This window comes from Gastrolobium bilobum, unplaced genomic scaffold (genome assembly GCF_033153095.1).
Source record: "Gastrolobium bilobum isolate Gb01-03AN ecotype WA unplaced genomic scaffold, APGP_CSIRO_Gbil_v1 utg53966, whole genome shotgun sequence".
NCBI lineage: Eukaryota > Viridiplantae > Streptophyta > Magnoliopsida > Fabales > Fabaceae > Gastrolobium > Gastrolobium bilobum.
Window position 1 is genome coordinate 137,395 of NW_026896101.1, and position 20,042 is coordinate 157,436.

At 33.4% G+C, this 20,042-nt stretch overlaps 1 protein-coding gene across 1 annotated transcript; it reads right to left on the bottom strand.

Moving 5' to 3' along the window:
- Positions 1 to 9,503: 9,503 nt before the first annotated feature.
- On the bottom strand, positions 9,504 to 10,826 carry LOC133297777 (stemmadenine O-acetyltransferase-like). Its single transcript, XM_061496972.1, has one exon. It carries the CDS (start codon positions 10,824 to 10,826, stop codon positions 9,504 to 9,506), a length of 1,323 nt encoding a protein of 440 aa, XP_061352956.1.
- Between the last annotated feature and the right edge of the window lie 9,216 nt (positions 10,827 to 20,042).

Below are 20,042 nucleotides of genomic sequence, written 5' to 3' on the forward strand. Positions count from 1 at the left end.
AATATACATATTAAGGTATTGAATTAATATTTCTTTTAAACATTAAAAAGCACATGTATAAAATATGAGGTAGGTGTCATATGAATGGTGTCACATGCTTGCAAATCAGAGTCGTTGATCTTTTTTGATCTAACAGCTGCCAGATTTGACACTGATGTTAAACTATCCTACTTCAAAAAATATATGAAAGACCAAATTAACGTTTCCTGTTTGACTATTTAGTTTTGTTTTTATTAGTCAGGATATATTCGAAAGGATGGAGTACAGAATCAGAAAGCAGGTGGTATCTAAGGGAGCCATGGTCCCCCCAACTTTCAAAATCTGTTTCTAAATCTCCATTTATTATCTAATTTGGTGCCTCAAACATTGCACAATTCCTATATTATTGTACGCTGGTATTGTATGATATTTAATTTTTTTTTGGAAGATAGATCATTAATTAATTAGATGTTTCAATTTTACTTTATGAACTTTTGTATTTATACTTGTACCAATAATCCAAGAATCTTTCTGGTATATATTACAAAACAAGATGAGGACAACTCATAATCTATGGGGTGAAATTGTTGTCGTGTGTTTAACCTTTATCGTGATTATATGTTGATAACAAGGACAACTGACCTACTAATAGCAGCGGCGACCACCCAGCTATTAAAACAAATCAATTTTCCTAAATATAAAGTATAGCTTGATTTCAAGCCACTCAAGTGACTCAACTTTATGTGTTATTAAGCTAAAGAACTTATCTTTCAGAGTTCGGAAATTAAATTTAACAAAAAATTATCCTGATAATAAATATTAATAAAAAAATGATTAGTAATAATGAAAATAGACCGTGAAAATTTTATCCACTCATTTGAATCCTTATGATTATTTTTATCTTTTTTTTTCTTCTCATCTTTTGATACTTTTTATTTGGATTTATCTACCACCAACTCTAATTAATTTGGAATAAAAGTGTTAATAATGATGTTGATGTTGTATTTGAATCCTTATGAAGTTTTTCTAATAAAAACTCTGTACCACTACTATAAAAATTTAGAAGAAGGTTAAAGAAACATCTGATCACATTGATCCAAATTTGATCTAACAGTAATAAAAAGTGGCGGGCCCACCTTTAAAAAAAAATGACATGGAAATGAACTGAAAGTAGCAGGAGAAGACACTTATCAGGATTAACCTAACGGTTACACTTTTAAATAATTACCAGTGTAGTAACTGTGTGATGCACGGAGAAAAAAGATCAAAAATTTTGTCGGTGTCTATCGTTGGTTAATCGTTAAAAGAAAGAACCGTGCCAGTATTTTATGCAAATAAAAAATAGTTATGTACTCTATAATTGATTATTTTCATATACAACAATGCATACAACATCAAAAGTGATGAGAATATGAGATGCAAATTGTCCTACCAAAGAGAAATCATCAAAAAATGAGGAAAAGTTCTTGCGCTCAATATTATCCAGAACAATTATTACCAGTCATGGATGCGCTCAATCAATAATAAGATATCTTCATATACAGCAATCCATATAATAACAACAGTGATGATATGCATATTGTCTTACCAAATAGAAACGTTCAAAAAATGAGTCAAAAGTTCTTGTGCTCAATACTATCCAACACATTGAACAGCACCTTACAAAGGCAAAAGAAAAAAAAAAACATGAAAGAAAAAACAAATATGTTACAAAAAATAAATAGGTATTGATTCAACAATAAATAATGATACAACAACAAACAATTCTTTTAGGTAGTGTTTGGCAGAGGTCTTTTTAGAAGATACATAGGCATCAGAAATAGGTATTCTTTGTTGCCCACGTTTGGTTCAAAATATTGCAAGATTTTGGCATGAAACACATTTCCCTGTGCTTTGACATTTGTATGTAAAATGCAACAAAAATCATTGTTCAATAAAACCACTTCCAATGTGGTATTGTGACTTAGATGATGACTAAAGGGATAAAAGACAACAAAAAAATTGACCATAATACTCTCTTCTTCAACCTATTATAATGTCGTCATGCCTCAATCATCACACTTCAAATTTCAGTCAGGGCCCCCCATGATTGGTTCAAAAAATTTAAAGGGTTATTTTTGTCATTTCAACCTTTTTTTCCTATCAATATTTTATATTTAACCAAACATGGACTCTGAAAATTTAAATAAATTTGTCTGGTAATATTTTGGTCAATCAAACAACTTTTTTTAAACTTTTCTATCTAACTTTATTCCCTATCATATTCCTAGTAATTAAGTTTTTCCGATAAAAAAAAATTTTCCTCTACCAAACGCACATGCCTTATGCTGCTTTTGTTTTTAACCACGTCACCCACATTATGTCCAATAGTAAGTTACTAATAAGATTTTACTTTAAATTTTAAAAGTCATGATGTTCGCATGGCAAAGAAGTTAAAAACTAAATAATCAACAAATCATCAGTGGAATATTCGCCTTAATGTGGTGACAAATCAACACGCACATTATCCAAAAGTTGTTGATTGATCATATGCTAAATTAACTTGAAAAAATTGTCAGAAAGTTTATTTATTTTAATTACACATTTTGAAATATAGAGAAAAAAAATTATTCTTACAAAAATCAGAAATCTATTTTAACAGAAGATTGAGAGTCGTTAAATAAAAATGTTAAGTACACAATAAAAAAGAATTTAATTTTTTTTTTGGCCATAAGAATAATCACTTGACATTTTATTAATTATTAACATATAAGAAAAAAAAATACTTGAAGAAAAGAAAAAGACCTAGCTAATGAAGAATTTGGATAATTTTTAAAATACGTGACACTATATATATAATTTATGTGACACAAAAGTTTACTTAATTTATTTCTTCTGATCCAAATGAAAGTAATTGGATGAATAGTTTAAGGGAAAAAGAAGTATCATTTTGAATGACACAAGCTTGTGTCATTTTAGGTGTTTTACACAAAGTATGACCGGTCGTACTTTGTGTAAAACTGAAAAAAAAAAAAAATCTCTCTTCCAAGTCACATCGCTGACGTGTAAATTGAAAAAAAAATAACTTTTCAGAATTACAGTACGACCGGTCGTACTCTGTGTAAATCACTAAAAGGACACAACTTGTGTCCTTTTAAATGACACACACTAAACCCATAGTTTAAATTACGGAAAAAGAAATATCTTTTTGAATGACAAAAGCTTGTGTCATTTTAGGTGTTTTACACAAAGTACGACCGATCGTACTTTGTATAAAATTGAAAAGTTGTTTTTTTTTTCTCTTCCCAGTCACATCACTGACGTGTAAAGTGAAAAAAAAAAATAACTTTTTAAAATTACACAGAGTACGACCGGTCGTACTGTGTGTAAATTACTAAAAGGACACAACTTGTATCCTTTTAAATGACATACACTAAACCCTTTAAATTATGAATTATTTAGCCGGTCCGGTCAAGCCAGTGTTAAATGAGAGCACTAGGTTTGCGCCTGTTTTGGCACTATTGACAGCATTGAGCAGTGCAAACTTGCGGGATTTATATTAAGAATTGAACTTAGCTATTTTACAGTAATATTATATCATTCCACTCAGGATAGATTTACAATTTTAATTCTAAGGGTGATTGTTGGATTTTTGGTTCTAAATCTCATGGGTTATGAATAAGAAGTGTGATCTAAAAAGGTGTCTTTTTTTCGTCAAAAGGACGTGTCTTTTCATGTCGAATTGATGTGTTTTTTCGTGTCAAACGAATGTATCTTTTCAAGTCGAACTGATGTGTCTTTTCGTGTCGAACGAATGTGTCTTTTCATGTTGAACTGATATGTCTTCTTGTGTCGAACGAATATGTTGTTTCGTCGACGAAAAGATGTATTTTGAATCATGACCTTACGTTTTCTATAAATATATAGAGAGTCAAAATTTTAGTTGAGTTTTCTTTTTCTATGTATTGTGCATCCATACCCTAGTATTAGATAGTGTGATTCGTCAGACATTAAGTTGTGTTCGTCCGGGCTCTTGATTGATAATATCATCATTCTTGAGACGTAATCTGTTCTATCTTGGGAGACTATTGTTCATCAACCTTCGACATCAATAGAGGGAACCAATTGTCTTAAAGAGACAATATCTGTTGGGCTCGAATTTATCTACATATTGACATCTCTTTTATATATCCTGCGAGTTCGTTCCTTATTTCTTCTTGCACTTTAATTGTAGATTTAATTATAGCATTTTCGTTGTATGGATTCAAATCTCTTGGTGATTATTCACCTCTCTCTTCAACAACATAGATTAAAAACTAGATATATCTCTTCAAATACTTAAGTAAAAGAAAATCTAACATTTATATAATATAAGCATACAAAATGAGATAAGTTCAATTTACAACGAACATGCTATTTATATTAGATACACTCATAATTAATATAATTGAATATAAGACAATTAATTATGATATTTTTAATGTTATTTTGGTTAGCTACCCTTTATGTTAATTGAGAATTGGTAGGGATTTTTATTTTACTAAAGCGCCATTTGGAATTGTGTTATATTCAGGGGACCACCGACTTATATGTAATAGTGTATAAATAAAAAAGTTGGAAGTTTGGGGCAAGATGGCTTCTCAATGTTCCCCTGCCTATTCCACTATTACTCTGCTGGGTTATATTATTTATTCTTTTAAAATAAGTTTTAAAATTCATAAAGAATTAAAATATAATAATGAATAATAAAAAAAATTAAAACAAGATAGTTTATTATCAATAATATCTAAAATTGTAAGTCACCATCTTTCTCTTTCATACTTTATTTTTTCAGCTTATTCGATGCTTATTTCGTGATTTTCAAAACAACAAGCAAGATATCAACTTTTATGAAAACAAAATATTAACAGAGGGTTCAAGTAGCAACAAATTTAAAATAAATATATGAACAATTGAAATTAAAAAATAGCAACTTACATCATCAACTTTTAATCAGACCAGAATTATCATCAACTTCTATATTTGGAGAATATTAATAATTATAATAAAATATTGTTAGTAACTTATGGATAATTCTGATAAGGAGTGGGACGATCGTCCTTTTAGATTTTTCCCTGGTTGGCAAGATCATGATAAGTTTTTTCCTTTCTTTAAGGAGAATTGGCATTCGAGTCTCAAGACAGTAGATAATTTTCAGTATCTTACTTCGGCTCTTAAGGTGTGGAATAAGGAGGTCTATGGGAATGTTTTCAATAAAAAGAAGAATTTGATGGCCAGAATAAATGGGGTGCAACAAAGACTAATAGCTCATCCTTGCTTCAGATTGGAGAAATTGCAGAAGAAATTACAAGGGCAATTAGACAAAGTGCTGGATCAGGAAGAAGAGTTGTGGTTTCAGAAGGCTCGGACAAAGTGGGTGGAGGATGGTGATAGAAACACTAAATATTACCATTCTAAAACAGTTAGCAGGCGAAGGAAAAATAAAATAGTGGAACTGAAAGATAATAATGGGCGTTGGGTGAGAAATGAAGATACTTTGAAAGACTTGGTGCAAAATTATTATCGTAATCTATTTCTAAAGGATAGGAGCGAGAGAATTTGGCACTACTCACAATAGGTGGTCGAAACTTGAAGCCATGGAAATTGAGTTACTTCAAAAGCCAGAGGTTCCTAAGGAGGTTAAAAATGTTATGTTTATGATGAAAGGAAACAAAGCTCCTGGCGAAGATGGCTATCATCTGTGCTTTTTTCATAAAAATTGGGAGGTAGTTGGTAAGTCAGTGACGGAAGACGTTATTCGTTATATGCAGTTCCCTGCTTTGGTTAAGGAGATTAATAAAACTCTGGAGGTTCTCATTCCGAAGATTCATAAACCTGAATTGATAAGTCAATTGAGACCAATTTCTCTGGATAATACTATTTATAAAGTGATTAGTAAGGTTATTGTTAACCGCTTGAAGCCTCTTATAGCTAAGTTGGTATCCCCCAACCAGGTAAGTTTTGTGCCTGGTAGACAGATACAGGATAATATAATAGTTGCTCAAGAGTTAATTCATTCTATGCATCGTATGAAAGGGAATAAATGTTATATGTCCCTTAAAATTGATCTGGAGAAAGCCTATGATAGGCTTAATTGGCAATTCATCCGGAAGGTTTTAGAGGAAATTGAGATTCCTCAGCATATGGTTAACTTAATTTCTGAGTGCGTCTCTTCTACGGAATTTAATATCTTGTGGAATGAGGCAAAAACTGATAGTTTCCATGCGTCTAGAGGTATTTGTCAAGGTGATCCAATCTCTCCTTACATCTCCTTACCTCTTTGTTCTTTGCATAGAAAAACTCTCTCATATAATTGCAGATTTGGTAAATGATAGGAAATGGAAACCCATCAAGGCAGGAAGACGAGGTCCTCTAATCTTTCATCTCATGTTTGCTGATGACTTAGTCCTATTTGCTGAAGCTGATGAAGAGCAAATTAGGATTATTATGAATTGTCTCCAATTGTTTGGTGTAATTTCAGGGCAAAATGTGAATGCTGCCAAGTCACTGATTTATTTCTCTAGGAACACTCCTCAATCAAAGGCAGATGCTATTTCTCATATTTGTGGCTTCAAGCAGGAAAAACAGATTGGGAGATATTTAGGGTCGAGAATGAAGCATGGCAGAACAACTATCAACCATTATTCTAACATTCTGGATAAGGTGCATAATAGGCTTAATGGCTGGAATAGTCAGTGCTTGTCCTTTGCTGGTCGTGTTACGTTAGCAGATTCTGTTATTTCAGCCATTCCTATTTTCAACATGCAACATGGGTTACTCCCTAAGACCATTTGTAAGGAGATTGAGAAATTGGAGCGTGGATTTATTTGGGGTGATAATAATAATGATCGTAAATTGCATTTAGTAGCGTGGGAAGACATGTGTAAGCCTAAGGCAATAGGGGGACTGGGTCTTCGAAATTTATATTCCCATAATATGGCATTTATGTATAAATTGGCTTGGCAGATCATCAATGATAAGGATTCGCTTTGGATCAAAATTTTGGTGGCTAAGTATGGCCGTAACATGGACCTGCGTAGGAATATTGTAGTTAAGAACTTTGATTCAAGTCTTTGGAAGAGCCTCGGATATATTTGGAGTGATTTTCTCAAGAATATGAAGTGGGAGATTGGATCGGGGAATAATATTTTATTCTGGACATATAAGTGGATTAATGCCAATGATTCTCTTATTGATTTGGCTCGGAGTTTGCCTAATGTAGAAGAGCTGGAAAAAAAAGTTTTTGATTATATGTCTCCTTTGAATATGTGCTGGGAGTTGGATCATCTTAGTCAATTTCTAGATGAGGATGTTATCTCTAAAATTCAAGCGATTTTGCCTCCAGGAAGGGTAGAGGAAGAGGATAGTCTTATTTGGAATATTCATCCTGGGCAGCACTCCATTGTTAAATCTGCTTACCATTCCATCATTAACTCCCATTCATTTCCAAGGGATCTTCTTTGGAAAAGGATTTGGAATTGGAAGGGGCCTCAAAGGGTGAAAACTTTCATGTGGACCTCAGCTCGTGAAAAGCTTTCCACTAAAAGTAGGATCAGTTCTTGGACACAGTCTGATAATTTTTGTTAAACGTAGATCATCGCCGTTAGGTCTTACGGATTCTCTTCAAAGAGCAATAAGGTTGCAGGAATAGCTCTGAATCTCATCTTCATGTTCTGCGAGATTGTGATATAGCCAAAGCTGTTTGGTCCAGGTGTGTTAATCGTTCAAGAACCAGTTATTTTTTCAGCTTGATTTCAATGATTAGTTTCGTAGGAATGTTTTAGAGAATTAGGGTACCAGTAATGACATAAAGAATTGGAATGATTTATTCTTTGTTGGTTGCTGGTTATTATGGAGTTGGAGAAATAAAGGGGTGCATGATCCCAACTTTAGGTATCCTCATGAGCCATTTAGAGTGATTTATGAATGTTCAAAATCGTTCAAATGGCGTTCTGATGTCCATGATACCTATCACATTGCTGAAAGCTTGAATCGTAGCTGTGTTAAATGGATTGCTCCTAACCAAGGATCGATTAAGTTAAATGTTGATGGTGCTTGTCAAGATAATGGTCGAAAGGCTGGTTGCGGTGGTATCCTTCGGGATACGTTAGGTTCCTGTTTAGGTGCCTTTTCATATAAAATTGGTTCTTGTGATCCCATGGAAGCTGAAATTTGAAGTTTTTTTAAAGGCTTAGAATTTGCTTGGAATGCAGGGGTATCTAATCTTATTGTGGAGGGAGATAACTTGTCCATTGTCAATCATTTTCATAATCCTGATCCTAGACGTCCTGAATCCCATCTAATGAAGAGTATAATATCCTGGCTGAATAGAGATTGGAGGGTTTGTTTCCAACATACCCTAAGAGAAGCTAATACCTGTGCTGATTGGCTTGCTCATGAGGCTATTATCCAAGATGTTGTTTTCTGTCAGTATACTTCTATTCCTTCTCAGTTAGAAAGGCTTTTAGCCTTAGATAATATAGGAGTTCCTACAGCTCCTATTTAGTTCATTTTTGTTTTGTAGTTTTTTCTTTTCTTCTTTTTTCTTTCTTCTGGGCGTTCAACCCTCATCTTGTATTAAAAAAAATATACAAGTAGAATAAAGTAAATTACCTATCTCTGTCTTTACAAATTCTTCTATAAACTCTCCTAAATCATTGAAAAAATGAATGGACCAGAACCAATTTTAATAAATATGCAGAATAATAAATAATAAATACAAGATACATTGGATCAGTTTAGATTTGATCGGTTTTCACCAATCAAATCGAAAACTGATCCAATCCAATTAAAATATGCTGTTTTTTTTTTTTTTGAATTTTTGGTTTTCAGTTTTTCGATTCGGTCATCGCGGTTTGAATCGATTGATAAATACTCCTAATATATATGTGAAAAGATCCGTTTACAAACTTTTTTTACAAATTACACTAAGTATGACCGGTCATACACTCTTGATTAGTATATGACCGGTCATACTTAGTGTAATTTGTAAAAGTTTATAAACAAAAAATTTGTAAATATAACATTTGCCTCTATACAGGCAAACTTTTTGTTTGTAAATATATTATACAAAACCTTAAGTTTCTCTTCTTAAATCTTCAAAACATAATGGGTTTTCAAAGCATCGCATTTAAATACAAAGCAATTTCATAAGAATATTTCAGTCTCTAAAAATTTCAAGAAAAATGTTGACTTACATGAAATTTTTTACACAAAACAAGTTTATTTCACATCCTTGATTAAAAGCAAAGCATCCATCATCATGTTGTGTTATTTGTCCCTTCAATTGTTTAGCGCCGCTAACTCAATGAAATTCATAACAATAAAAGCAACGCATCCATTTTAAATTTCCAACTGACATGTAAGATATTGAAACAAGCATTTATTGTTGAGAGGAGTACAGACTACTTACTGCTCCTCATTTTACAAACACTTTCTTCGTCGAAGGAAGAAAAGACAGAGAGAGAGAGAGCGAGCGAGCATGATCAAGGAGAAAATCCTTAAAACTAATTAAGAGATGCATATTGAAGGAGCTCCACATCACGTTCAAATATGGCCAAGTCTTGCTCATCCATATTCACAAGCGCTACAATCCCATTCCCATCTTTTGTATCCATCAAAACTACACTATTCTTCACTGGAGAACCAATACTTGTCACCCATATTGGCTTACCCCACCCAAAGTCCACTTCATAGGTTGGGAGCCTACACCAGCTCGCAAAGAAAAACATAGCTAAAGGCTTCACCTGGTTAGAAGCATTTGAACTTGTTTCTTTTGGTTTTGGTAAAGAAGTAGCTTGTTTTAAGAACTCACACACAAATGAAAAATCCCCAAAGTTTTTCACATTTTTGTCACAAAACTCTGATAACCCTTCTCTCATTTTGCTCACCAAATCATGCAACTCTGCTTCCCCTGTGTCACAGGACACAGGAAAGGACCAAACCCAGTTACCTATAGACTTATCAGGAAGTGGAGGAACCATTCTTCTGCGGAGGTTTGCAGCAACTCGCAAAAGTGTGTTGTTATTTAATCTCAAAGCAGAAACTGCACGCTTGTAAATTAGTGCAATAACAACTTCAACACGTGAAGGGTTTTCCACCTTATTGTGAGATGAAACCATTGCCTTGAGGGACTCGATCTTCGAGGCTTCAAACACAACCCTTCTGCATACAGTGTTTCGTAACATAAACAGAGTTTCAGGTAAATCTGGTAAATCCCCATGTGGGAATAATGAAGCTCCAGCATCAAGCACAGGGGAGGGTATTAATAACTCTCCTTCTTCATCACTAGATTTTCGGTTCATGATGGCCCAGTCATTGACAAAGTTGAAAAGAGCGGAAGCATCACCAACTTTGTGAGACATACACACGCTGATAGCTATTCCTCCACATTCGAAAGAGTTGATTTGAATGGCAACTATACTTGCACTTGAACCCATGTCCTTCCACTGCAATTCATCTGGGAACAAAGGGTTCAATATTGCTTCATTAATGGGGTTGTGGAGGATCTCAGATAGCTTGCTTCTGATCCTTGTGACCAGCAATAACACCCCTTGGTCGTTGCAATCAATGGAAGTTTTATCTCTGAACCTACCAGCAAGAAGGTAGTATATGGATAGAACTTCAGATAAGGATTTCTTGAGCATTGATATTTTGGATCCTTGGTTATTATCATCATTTTCAGAGCCCTCGTTTGTGTAGAAGTAAACTACTGGCACGTAGTTACGAGCAACTATATGATCTATGAAAGAGAGGGGATGGATTCTGTGGTGAGAAGGTGTAGGTGTAGAGGGTTTGATGAATTCTCTGGATATTAATTCCATTTCCATGTTTCACTCTCTTGCTGATATCTTTCCTTTGTGATTAGTGTGTTATCACTCGTTCATTGCCTATCTCTATATATATACATTTGAAACGCCATCAAAATACCAAATTAATCAACAAATGAAAAAGCTTTTCCATGGGTCACAACTCACAAGATGTGTTTGAAGCAGAATTTAAAAGATTAGTTAGTCAATTTTTACCATTAAATTAAGGAAAAAATATTTACGCTGTTGCATATGATATACTTTTTGGAACGAATACACAGTCAAATATATTTTTCGAAATACATAGTTAAATTTTTATAAACAAACTCTATTGCATGGGACCCACTATTATTTTTATGGGACCCACTCTTTTATTTGTGAGAGTGACAAACCCACTTTTTCTACAGCAATTGTAGAAAATTTAAACCCTTAAATTAATCAAGAACCTTTTCGCTATATTCCAATTAACTTCGATAATTTTGAAGAAAAAAATTATTTTTATAGGTGTTTGAAAATAACTATGATTAAGCCCGAAAAAATGGACTAGTGATGAGAGATTTTAATAGTTTACATAAATTTAAGAAAAATTGTGTGTCATTTTAAATGACACATCTTATATCTTTTCACTCTCACTAAGAGGTGGGACCTACATTTTTTAAATTTTTCCCGCGCATTCTCTCTCCCATGATTTATCTCTTTCTCTCACTTAAAATGACATAATTTTACGTTCTTCAAAATGATACACACTTTCTCTCATAAATTTATTGGTTGGAATTTCAATGTCACCGTTATATGATAAAAACTTGGAATTATATTCTAATGATGCTACATATATAAAACAAATTATGAGCCATTAGAATTAGTTTAGTAACGAGGGATTTGAGTAATATGCATGAAGTTATCGTTTCAAGACATCATGCCATCATTCGATAAAACAAATTATGAACCTTTATATAATATAGCTTAAGTTCTCAAAAGTTTGGTCCTTAACAGTTCAAGTTTTTAAATGTACCTATATAAAATGGACAATACTCTAGCATGAAAAAAGTGTTGAAAATATAAAATCAATCCTGACCTTTCATTTAACAGTTTAAATAGCCATGATTCAAGTTCTGCAAATGGAAAAAACAGTTTTCGGAGAGCCATCCATGCTTTAGGATTCGACAATGCTTAAACCGAACTAATTTGAACAGTGGCGGAGTCACGTTGAAACCAGCAAGTGCCTTAGCACTAGCTGATTTTAAAAAATGAAGAGTTTTCTGGATGGAAAAAAATGAAGAGTTTTCTGGATGGAAGCTTGTTGTGGGTAATAATGGCAGAGCAACATTGGCACCGGCTGAAAGTGGCGAGAGAATACGAAGATGAGAGAGTGGAGCAAATGAGTAAATGGGTACGTGAAAAGCACAAGACTTTGGTTTGGGAGAAAATATGGTAGGTGGGCAAAGGTCACTCGGTCACATTGGCACTGTAAAGCTTTACTGGGATTTTGTCACTTTCTGTTGTTTTTCCTTTTTTATTTTTTAAAGCAATAATAAAAATAAAAAATAATAATAAAGAATATTTTTAATTTTTGGTGATGCTGTCACTGTTCCCTGTTCCGTTTTATGTATTAATTTTTTTTTTTTGGCACTGCCTGATTTTTGCTTACTGTTCCGCCACTGAATCCGAATGATGATCCAATTAGTAGAAATATTAAAAAAAAAAAAAAAAAGTCACGACCAACCATCATATAGCCGCACCATAAAATACTTCAATTTTTCTGTGTATTGTGAAGAGCATGAGCTCAAGAGAGTCACTTTATCGTGTAAAGATTGGGCAAAACAACTTTAATTCAATAGTTAAGAAATCGATTTAGTAAAACAACATTTCAATAAAAGATATTAATAAAAAATCTAACAAGATAATGATATGCATAAATTATCTTATATCATAATTAAATAAATTGATGAAGTGATTATGTGTATTAAAAAGTAGAGAGATTATATTTACTATCTCTTTTTTTTATTATCTTTTATTATCAAATCTTAACCGTTGATTTTCGTCAATCTAATGGTTATAATTTATTGGGTCATACTTATTAATTAATTATTAATTTTCAATAAATTATAATCGTTAGATTAGCGAAAATCAACGGTTAAGATTTGATAGTAAGAGGTAGTAAGAAAAAGAAGTAGTAAGTATAATATCTCCCATTAAAAAAAAACCTTACCTCATATAAACTAATGTTAATATATATAGAATTTTAGTAATAGAAGAATGCAAAATCTATAAAAATTTGATTGATTGCTTATTTTTTTCCATTATAATTATAAAAATTTCATAATGCTTTTATCATATTTCTAGTTTTTATAATTCCGTGAAGAAAATAAAAATATATTATTATTATTATTATTATTTAATAAAATTTTAAACATAAAATAAAAATAATACATCAATTTCTTAAAAATAATAATTACGATAGTCCAATATTCCTAATGGTTCAACATTGCAGTACACTTTTAACTAAATGTTAGTTTACTTATTTTATTTGTTCATTTCAAAATAAGGAAAAATAATAAGGTTTAAAATATCAAATGATTATCTAACAACTACGATTTTTTTAGAAACAACCATGTCAAATGAATACATTTAGTACTGTCCTTTATTTAAGTTACTATCGATGATACGTAATTGACAAATGAATATCTTATTTTATGTATCCTTCTTGCTTAAGTATTGCCTTTTTCAAATGGCAAAAAATCTCTTCAAAGAATCCTCGGTTGCTGGAACATGTACTCTAGTATGGTGACAGGCAATAAATCTATTAAGAGATATAATAAAATAATTTATGAACCTCTTTTCCATGGTTTTAAATTTTTTGGAGAATTAGTAGTGTGAATATGATATAAAAATTTATAACCAAGTGATGTAGAGTTCAATTTTTATCGTTCATCGAATAAAATTTGGGTTTAAACACAAAGTAAGGAAAACTAAAAACTAAAAATAAAATAATAATGTTTACCGAATAATAATAATAATGGGCAGTACGCACTGCATAAAATTGTCTGCCCGATCCGAGGATAATCTTCGCATGAAATTGTTAATCTTCTTAATTTATTATAAGACGAAAATCTCGATTATACATATGAATTATTGCACTAATACACTCAAATTTTAAATACTTTCGTGGACCACATAATGAATTAAAATTGAGCAAAAACAAAATTGCTGATGATTAGAAAATTGGAGTAGTTATCACTTGGACTGCTGATATGTTAAAATAAATAAATAAAATTTAAGGTTCAATTTAAAATAAGAATTTAGCTCAGTGAAAGCTCTGTAATAATAAAGGGCAAAACACGATGATGCTTATGCATTATAACACTAACAAGCCAGTCCATAAGTTTTTTTATTTTATGGACCACATAATGAATAAAAATCTAGCAGAACAAAATTCGCTGATGCTTGGAAATTTGGAGTAGTTGCCACTTAGCTATCTTATTAACAATATAATAAAAAAATTTAATAATCAGTTTGAGGACTTACAAAAAAAATTACGTATATATATATATAAGTTTACATTTCTGTTGTTGTACGTGCAGTAATTAAATACTTGTCATATATATACTTGAAAGCATTAAATGCGGGAAATTATAACCATACAAAATATGAAAGCATTAAATATGGGGAATCATAACAATATACATGTCGTTGTTGTACGTAAAGCGGCTGCAAAAATAATTTTATCATATATATATATATATTATTTAAGACTTTGGTTTATTTTTTTCGGAAACAATCCATGTAGGTTATTTAACACTTAACAATGTCACAGAAGATTAAATATAACAAAACTATCATCTAACTCCAAAGAAAAATAGTAGAATACTAGTAACACACGAAAATTAACTACCAAACAAAGATTTTTTTAAAAGAGTCAAATTCTAATTTAGCCTATTCTTTTAGGCACCTATTAAACTTTATTAAGTAGCCAATAAGTATAACTTCAACTTGTTACCAAAAAAAATAAGTATTACTTCAACTGCTAGGATGGAACTCCCTCAAAAGTTTTGGTTTTGATTCTTCCTAGTGATCTTCATTGGGGGTTCATATGCCTACAGTCTACACCCTTATTGTAGCTTATGATATATCTCGATCTGTCTTCTTTAAAACTTATTGTCAAACCAAAAAATACCATTCCCACTTAAAAGCCATCAAATCAATGCTAATTCCTCAAGGGAAGCATCAACTCTACACTGAAACGAGCGACAAACATTCATTTCTGGAACACTGATCATTTTGTCACTGGCAAAAAAAAATACAAAAATGTCATGTTAACAGTAAATTTTATCAACATGTCACGTGACAGATTTCGCTACATTGTGTAGCGAAATATGTGTGCAAATAATTCGCTACACGGTGTAGCAAAATATGCCACGTCAAAACCAAAAAATGCCACGTGTCAAACAAGGAGAATTTCGCTACCCAGTGTAACGAAATTCTCCCTGTCTGACATGTGGCATTTTGGGTTCTGTGCATTCTGACGTGGCATATTTCGCTACACTGTGTAGCGAATTATTTGCACACATATTTCGCTACACAGTGTAGCGAAATATGTCACGTGACATTTTGGCAAAATTTACTGTTGGCGTGGCATTTTGGTATTTTTTTTTTGCCAACAATGGCACTTTGGTCACTATTCCTTCATTTCTCCTAAAGCTTTTGGCATACTAAGCCACTACATTTAATCTAGTGGTAAGTAATTTAGACAGGTTGTATTAGGTTATATATTTAATCACACTTGTATAATAATAATAATAAAAAATTGTTGACATACACGTGTCAATTGACAAGGAGAATGGCAACTTGGTGTTAAGTCCGTAGCTTGCATGCTGTTCAACCCGTAAGTTACCCATAATAGGATTCACTCCCTTAAAATATTTAGTTAGATATAGAAAATGTTCCAAATTAATCACATCCTAACTTGACACTCCATTTCTAGAATTTCCTTTTGTTTCTTTACTTCCAAATTCCCCAAGTACAGTCCAATATACGTTGAACAGATGAAAATCTTGTGTACGTATAGAACAACAGGCCACCACTACTTCACCTTATATCAATAATGCCCTTAGTCCTATTATCTAGGGAAGTTCTCACTTTCCACAAGGCTTAATAATTAGTAAAAATTGAGGTAATTACCAATCTTGGTTTATTTCATCCCTTTTATCCTCGCAACAATAACTAAAGTGCCACATTTTTTACAATTTTTTATTCAAATGTCGTGCAAACAAATATTTTTTATCAGATTGTCATGCATTCGTTATGACTGGTAGCAAATTTGGTTAGGCCACAAGTCACATTCATATTAGTGTACATGTACGAAGTTCACTATCATTGATAGCTTACTTAGTCCAGTCAGCTTTTTCTGCAAAAGTATATCACGTGTCAGAAATCATAGGCTAACCAAGTTCGCTACCAATCCTAGCGAACTTCAATACATGACAATCCGGTAAAAAATACTATTCGCGCATAGTATTTGGGTAAAAAATTAAAAAAAAAGGTGACACTTTGGTTACTATTCCTTTATCCTCATTACCCCTCTACAGACTGCATCTAATCTAACCGACAAATAGAATAAATTTTGACCTTGCTAACATGCCTTGCTATCACAACACTAACACAACAATGAAAAAATTAACTAGCCCTTCAAGTTTAGCAATCTAAAATATTATCAGTATCCATCTGTTTAGTGAATTACAATTATTAGATAAAACAAACAAATTCTACAGTGATGAATGAATAATATGGGCCAAGCTACATCAACTGTAGCAAGTAGATCTGACACCATGTCTCAACTTCCATTTATATACTCTTCACTTAGCCCATTACCAACCAATGCGGGACTCATCACACTTGAATATCCCAACAATTAAGTGACCTGAATAAGTTTGCAGATATCATCTGGATAACTTCTTGCATAACAGTTTCATTAAATTTCCCATTCACAGAAGTAGCATATTCCACCAGCTCAGGCAATGTCAATTTTTTGATTTCTTTTTCCTTTATATTCTCTGTTGAGTCGGTGAAGTCAAACACTGCACAACACAAATCCAGTTTTCTGATAAATACGCTTTGCTTCTCAGAGTTGGGAACATACCTAAAACTAGGCAACGCTTTAAAAGGAACCCGTAAACATAACTAAAATCCATTTCAAGTCAATACATAAACAGACCCAAAGAAGCTGCACAAATAGAAACACCAATAATAGGTATTACCCATGGCCATTCCCAGATAATAATTGAGAGAATAGCCGTAAGCATTAACCAAAGCATCAAAGAAGAAACGCTTGTTCTGAAACATCATCCTCACAGAAAATTAGGGAAGACCCTTTTGCCTAAAGATAAATCATGCACCTGACCTCTGAGCCCCAACTCAGAGAGAAACTAAGAGAGCATTGAGCTGTAACTTTTCAAGGGCAAATTTTTTTTTTCTTGTTTATGATCATTAGAAATGGATATTGTTACAGTATCAACTTAAGAAAGTTTTGAAAGGCATGTTCACCTCTTTGCAAACTTGCAGTTGAACCTTCAGGTTAATGGCGGTTAGGTGAGCTGCATATGCCTTTGATCCAGAACACCAACGTTGTACTTGTTTATTAACATGGTATCATTGTATGGGACACAACACACCCGTGTAAGAACAAAAGTTATTATAGTAAGTTAAAACCTTGCTTAGTAGACCAATTTGGGGTTGATTCAAATGACAGGTGCTTGATTCGGCATTAAGTAAGGTTTGGGTTTAAGTCCATAGGAATGCAAAAAAAAAAAAAAAAATTGTGGAAGCATTAGCATGACATAGAAATTCTTAGCTCGATTAAAATTGTTCTCCAAGAGAATACTTATAGTTTTGTTGAATATAATGAACAAGGAGATTTATAAATAATCTGTGTGTCTCAATTACAGCAGAAAGTCTATTATATAACTTAAAAGAAAGAAAATATAAAGAGTTATATATGATATGAGACTTCTATACTACTATTCTAAACTATTATTTACAATACTCTCCCTCAAATTGGAGCATATAGATCATATGCACCAAGCTTGTTACATAAGTGATCTATCCTAGGCCCTCTCAAAGACTTAGTGAAAACATTAGCTAATTGATTAGTTGAGTTAACAAAACTAATGACTATATCTCCAGAGAGGACTTTTTCTCTAATAAAATGACAATCTATCTCAATGTGCTTGGTCTTTTCATGAAACACTGGATTGGAAGCAATATGTAAAGCAGCTTGATTATCGTAAATTAGAGATGATGTGCCAATGTCTCCAAATTTGAGTTCCTTCAATAGTTGTTTTAACCAGATAAGTTCACAAGTGGTTGTGGCCATGGAGCGATATTCAGCTTCAGCACTTGATCTGGCAACTACACTTTGTTTCTTGCTTTTCCAAGAAACCAAGTTACCTCCAAGGAATACACAATACCCAGATGTGGATCTTCTATCACTGGGGGAACCTGCCCAATCAGCATCTGAGTATCCCTCAACTCTGGTATGACCTTTGTTTTTATAGAGGAGACCTTTACCTGGAGCATTCTTGATGTACTTGAGGATACGGATCACTGTTTTCCAATGATCTTCACAAGGAGAATTCAAGAACTGACTTACTACACTGACTGCAAATGAGATGTCTGGTTGAGTAACTGTAAGATAATTTAGCTTCCCAACCAATCTTCTATACCGTTCTGGATCTGAAAATAGCTCCCCCTGATTTGGCATAAGCTTGACATTTGGATCCATAGGGGTATCGACGAGCTTAGCATTCAACAAAGTTGTCTCCTCTAGAATGTCCATAGCATATTTCCTCTGAGATATCACAATACCATCCTTGGATTGAGCCACTTCAATTCTCAAGAAATATTGTAGTCTTCCGAGATTCTTTGTGTGAAAATGATGACTGAGATGTTGTTTTAACTGAGTAATGCCTTGATGGTCATCACCTGTAATGACAATGTCATCAACATATACCATCAAATAAATGAATCCAGAGTCTGAGTGGCGATAAAAGGTTGAGTGATCCGAGTCATACCAAATTGTTGGACAATGGTGTTAAACCTCTCAAACCAAGCTCGTAGAGACTGTTTGAGACCATACAAGGATTTGCGGAGTCGACAAACTAGACTGGACTCCCCCTGAGCAACAAATCCAGGAGGTTGCTCCATATAAACTTCTTCCGCAAGATCACCATTGAGGAAAGCATTTTTGACATCCAATTAATAAAGGGGCCAGTGACGGATAGCAGCCATAGTAATAAAGAGGCGAACAGACGCCATTTTTGCCACAGGGAAAAATGTATCCTGATAATCTTCACCAAACACCTGAGTGTATCCCTTGGCCACCAAACGTGCTTTGAGACGATCCACTTGTCCATCAGGACCAACCTTAACAGAAAATATCCATCTACATCCAACAATAGATTTTCCAGAGGGAAGAGGAACCAGATCCCAAGTATCACTGCCATGAAGTGCACACATCTCTTCAATCATAGCCTGTCGTCATCCGGGATGGGATAATGCCTCACCTGTAGTCTTAGGAACAGATATAGAAGACAAAGAAGAACAACAAGCAAAATGTGATGGAGAAAGGCAATGATAACTCATATTTATTGAATACCTGGGTGGAAGACGAATATTACGAGTACCTTTTCGGAGAGCAATGGGTAGGTCAATGTCGGAGGGCGGGACCAAAGCCACATGAGTTGATGATGGCAGATCTGAGTCCATAGGAACCTCATCAATGTCTTGGGGTATGGTTGGATGTGACCAATGGTGATAAACCTGGAGAGAAGGATCTGGTGCTGAGACATATGTAGAATTGACAGTAGGCGGTGGTGGTGTGGAATCTGGTGCCGGAACATATTGAATTGGAACAAAGAGCAAAGGTAACTGAGTATCAATAGAGTCATCGAAAATGGAGGTGGAGCCAAAAAATGGCACAGACTCAAAGAAAGTAACATCCGCCTAGACAAAAGAGCGACAAAGACTAGGAGAGTAACACCGATAACCTTTTTGTGTCCGGGTGTAACCGAGGAACACACATTTGTGGGATTTGGCAGACAACTTGTCACGATTGGGACCGAGTTCATGGACAAAACAAGTAGAACCAAAAATACGAAGGGATAAGAAATGTAAAGGCTAATAGGAAAACAAGATAGAGTACGGTACCTGGTTACCAAGGACAGAGGAAGACATGCGATTAAT